We start from the raw sequence: 4432 nt of genomic DNA on the forward strand, positions 1-4432 counted from the left end.
AAATTTATTAAAACACACACACACACACACACACACACACACACACACACACACACACACACATGAAGCTTAAAACCCATTCTCCCCCACGGTATCACCCCCACCTCGTCCAGCAGAGTACTAAGCATAGTGGATCTCCAGTGGAGGTTCAGGTTCCTATCTATGCATCCTATAAATATTTATTGGTGCTCACGTAAAATACAGAATAGGAGAAAAGGATAAATTAGGCCCAGCTCTCCAAATAATTTGAATCAGAGACACAGATATACAACACACAGTACCATGAGATAAGTATATTAAACTGTTCACCTAGATCTCCTACTTGAATGTTTTATTGTCCTATCAAACTTAAGCAGTTCAAAACAAAATGCTTGATCTGCCCCTCAAAAATGGTAATCTCTTCTTAATAACAAATATATCCCTAAACTTCCCACTTACTCAAGCAAAACAAACAAAACCAAATAACAAAAACCACCAGGCATCATCCTTGATGTTCTCCTTTCTCTTACCTCAAATGGGAATCTAATCATTACTGTCTGACAACTGTATCTCCAAATTGTATCTCTAGTCTGTTTAATTCTTATAATTCCACTGACACCTTTCTGCTAGCCCAGGTCACCATCGCATCTCATTTGGACAACAGCAGTCCTTTTGTGTGGTCTCTGCTCTTCCAACTTTGTGCCCACACTCAACATCCCAATGCACCTCAAACAAAATCCAAACCATGGCCTGTAAGACTGAACAATGTGGCCTCTATTACCCTTCCAACTTCACACATCCCACTTTCCTTATGGCTCAAGCCACACTGATGGTTTTAGTTTTTCACATATTCCTCCCTCTCAGCCTTGGACTTGCTTCCTTTGCCTAGAAATTATCAAACCCCAACTCTTCACCGAGCTGGATCCTTGTCACTGTTCAGGTCTTAAGCTTCACCTCCTTAGAGAGATCTCTCCCACAAAAGCTGGGCACATCACTTATCCTTGGTCACTTCACCTAGTTTCTTTCCTTGATAGTGAATATCACACTGCCTTCCTTATATACTCTACTTCATGGCTGTAGTCCCAGGGCATGGTTCAATACCTGGTACATAAGTGTACCAGGAGCTTTCACTACTGAAGTAGCACATGTAAACGTGTAGCCTTCATATAAGCACTACCACTTGAAAGTAAATGCTGGGAACAGCTTCAATGGAAATGCCACCAGCTGTTATGGGTTGATTTGTGCCCCATCTCCAAATTCATGTTCCAGTCCTAACCCTCAGTACCTCAGAATGTGACCGAATTTGGAAATAAGGTTGTTGCAGTTATAATTAGTTAATATAAGGTCATACTGTTAGCAGGGTGACCCATAATGCAATATGACTATGGAGGAAAATTTGGACACACACACGCACACAGGGAGAATGCCATGTGAAGATGAGGCAGATATCTACAAACCAAGAAATATCAAAGGGTGCCAGCTAACTACCAGAGCCCAGAGGAGGCAAGCAAAACATTCTCCCTCACAGCCCTCAGAACGTTCGAACCTACTCTGCCAACACTTTTAACTTGAACTTTGAGCTTTCAGAACTCTGAGACAATAAATTTCTGTTGTTTAAGTCACACAGTTTGTGTGGTACTTTGTTACAGCATCCTCAACAACCTAATACACCAGTTTATTCAATTCTCTTTTTTTATTATTATTTTTTAAATATATTTTATTGATTTTTTACAGAGGGGAAGGAAGAGGGATAGAGAGTTAGAAACATCGATGAGAGAGAAACATCGATCAGCTGCCTCCTGCACACTCCCCACTGGGAATGTGCCCGCAACCAAGGTACATGCCCTTGACCAGAATCGAACCTGGGACCCTTCAGTCTGCAGGCCGACGCTCTATCCACTGAGCCAAACCGGCCAGGGCTTTATTCAATTCTTAAATCCAAGTGGAGGTGTTCATAAAGGAAGAGAAAAAACCAGCAACCTCTGGGTTAGGCTGGTCCTGGCTGGGGAGAGGTTCTCACCTGATGAGCCCGGAGCAAGGCAGTCCTCCGATACATGTAGTCCTCGGACTTGATCACATACACCATCTTGTAGGAGTTCAGCTTGAACCTACACTCCAGTTTATCCAGGCTATCCACATTCTCCATGCTCTTCTTGCTGTTTCCTTCCTTCCCTTCCTTTTCTTGCTGTTCTCGACCACGCTGACACTTCCGGATCCGCCGCAGGTTCCTACAAAGCAGAAAGCCATGAATGATGAGAGCTGGTCCAGACAGATTTCCATGACTCCCACAAGAGTTTTCCTTATTATGTACCTTCACAGAACTCATCACAATTTTAGTTACATACATATAAAAAATGTCCAATGATTTCACTGTAAAAAAAACATTTTCGCCGAAACCGGTTTGGCTCAGTGGATAGAGCGTCGACCTGCGGACTGAAAGGTCCCAGGTTCGATTCCGGTCAAGGGCATGTACCTGGGTTGCAGGCACATCCCCAGTCGGAGATGTGCAGGAGGCAGCTGATCGATGTTTCTCTCTCATCGATGTTTCTAACTATCTCTCTCCCTTCCTCTCTGTAAAAAAATCAATAAAATATATTTTAAAAAACACACACACACAAAAACAAAAAAACATTTTCAGCTGCAGGGATAAACAGAAAAGCAGAAATCTTCAACCACCTCCTACCACTAATTCTTCAAAAATCCCGCTTGCCTTGGCAGAGATAACCTCTGTCAGCAGTTTTGCTTTGAAATCTTCTAGGTCTCCCTGAAATAACATATGTAATCACTTGCTATGACTCAGCTTTTGGAATGTGTTCAAGACAAAATAGGATCACACTATAAATACTATTCTATTATTCTCAACTTTTCACTGACTCTAATGAAGATGTTATTTCACTACATATAGAATTGTCTCATTCTCTTCAATGGCTGCAGAGGAAATGTGCCTCAATTTACCATTCCTTAACAGAAATCAATCAGGGGTTCCTTTTCTGAACCACAGAGCACAGAAAATTATTTAAATGCCTATTTTCTCAATTATTCCAAAGATGGCACATAACTAATACTCTTCTACATACCCAGGAAAAGAGATTAACATCAACGGGTGCCTTAATAGGTAGGTAGAGTTTAATTCTCTCCAAAAAAAAGATTGTTAACTAGGCAATTACATTATTTCCAATACTTTATTAAAAGTACTGTTTCAGTGAGTATCTCTGTATACATGTATCTCTGTAGGACAGCAAGTTTTTGATCCAAGGACCCAAACTCTTTTCAATAGGTCTCTAAGACCAAAGCTATTTTCATAATAATACCAAAACATTATGTCGCCCCCTACCCCCAAAAGGGATGGAGCCCCGCAACCCTGCATGTGTCCTGACTCAAAATCTAATCATGACCTCCTAGTTCCTGGGTTGACGCTCAACCACTTAGCCTCTTCAACGGGGGGCAGAAGTAACATTTTAAAATAAAATCCCAGTCCCTCAATTCACATCATTTTAATATACTGTAGGTAAAATGGGAACTACACAAGAAACATCTTCGTGTTCTGAAGTACAATGAAATCTTTGAAGAAAGGCATTTGAGCTCTGCTGAGTTGCAAATGGATCACCAATTTTACCTGAAAGAACTGACTAGTCAGTACAAGATATATAGCATTTTTCTCAAAAATGAACAAGGGAGCCTGGCACTTCACAGAATTCTACTACATATATTTGTTGTCAATAAGATTTAAGTTTTCAAGTAAAACTTTGAATTCTGGTAAACTGGGGCTTGCCACCACGAACTGAAAGCTTCCCATTATTTAAAGACTGAAGGCCCGATGCACGAAATTCGTGCAAGAGTAGGCCTTCCTTCCCTGGGAGGCTGGCACTGGCTTCCCTCTGGCACCCGGAACCAGGGCTTCCCTCGCAGCCCTGGCTTCATCCAGAAGGCCGTCTAGTCTAATTAGCATATTATGCTTTTATTATTATAGATGTATTTGATGAGGTCAATGACATATTAATAAATGTGGTTTTGGGGAGAAACCAAGATGGCGACATAGGTAAACACCGGAAATTGCTGCCTCGCACAACCACTTCAAAAATACAACTAAAAGACAAAAGTCATCATCCAGAACCACAGGAAGGCTGGCTGAGTGGAAAATCTACAACTAGAAGGAAAGAGAAAAGCACACTGAGACTCGGAGGAGGTGCGGAAGTACAGAGGTACAGAGGCGCAACTGAGGACGCGGTTGTCTTTTTCAATCAGGAGGGAGTCTCAAGCTCCCGACTGCTCTGAACTCCAGTCCCAGGCGAGTCTCTAGGGACTCAGACTCATACAGGGAGAAACTGGACTGCCTGGCATTGGGCAGAACTTGAGGGCGGCTTTCTCTCAGAGGAGCTTGCAGCAATTACCGGGAACACTGAGACCCGGGATATCTTAGGGCAGGGCTGAGGATCAGCCCTAGCTGATTGCT

General features: G+C 42.4%; 1 protein-coding gene across 5 annotated transcripts in view; it reads right to left on the reverse strand.

The window, feature by feature from the left end:
- SIN3A (SIN3 transcription regulator family member A) overlaps positions 1–4432 on the reverse strand; it is a 78588-nt gene that overhangs the window by 2850 nt on the left and 71306 nt on the right. For all 5 annotated transcript variants that reach the window (XM_006774576.2, XM_015571020.1, XM_006774575.2 and 2 more), the window contains one exon: positions 2000–2207. In XM_006774576.2, coding sequence (XP_006774639.1) covers positions 2000–2207 — 208 coding nt within the window. The remainder of the gene's footprint in view (positions 1–1999; positions 2208–4432) is intronic.

This window comes from Myotis davidii, unplaced genomic scaffold (assembly GCF_000327345.1).
Source record: "Myotis davidii unplaced genomic scaffold, ASM32734v1 scaffold687, whole genome shotgun sequence".
Classification (NCBI taxonomy): domain Eukaryota; kingdom Metazoa; phylum Chordata; class Mammalia; order Chiroptera; family Vespertilionidae; genus Myotis; species Myotis davidii.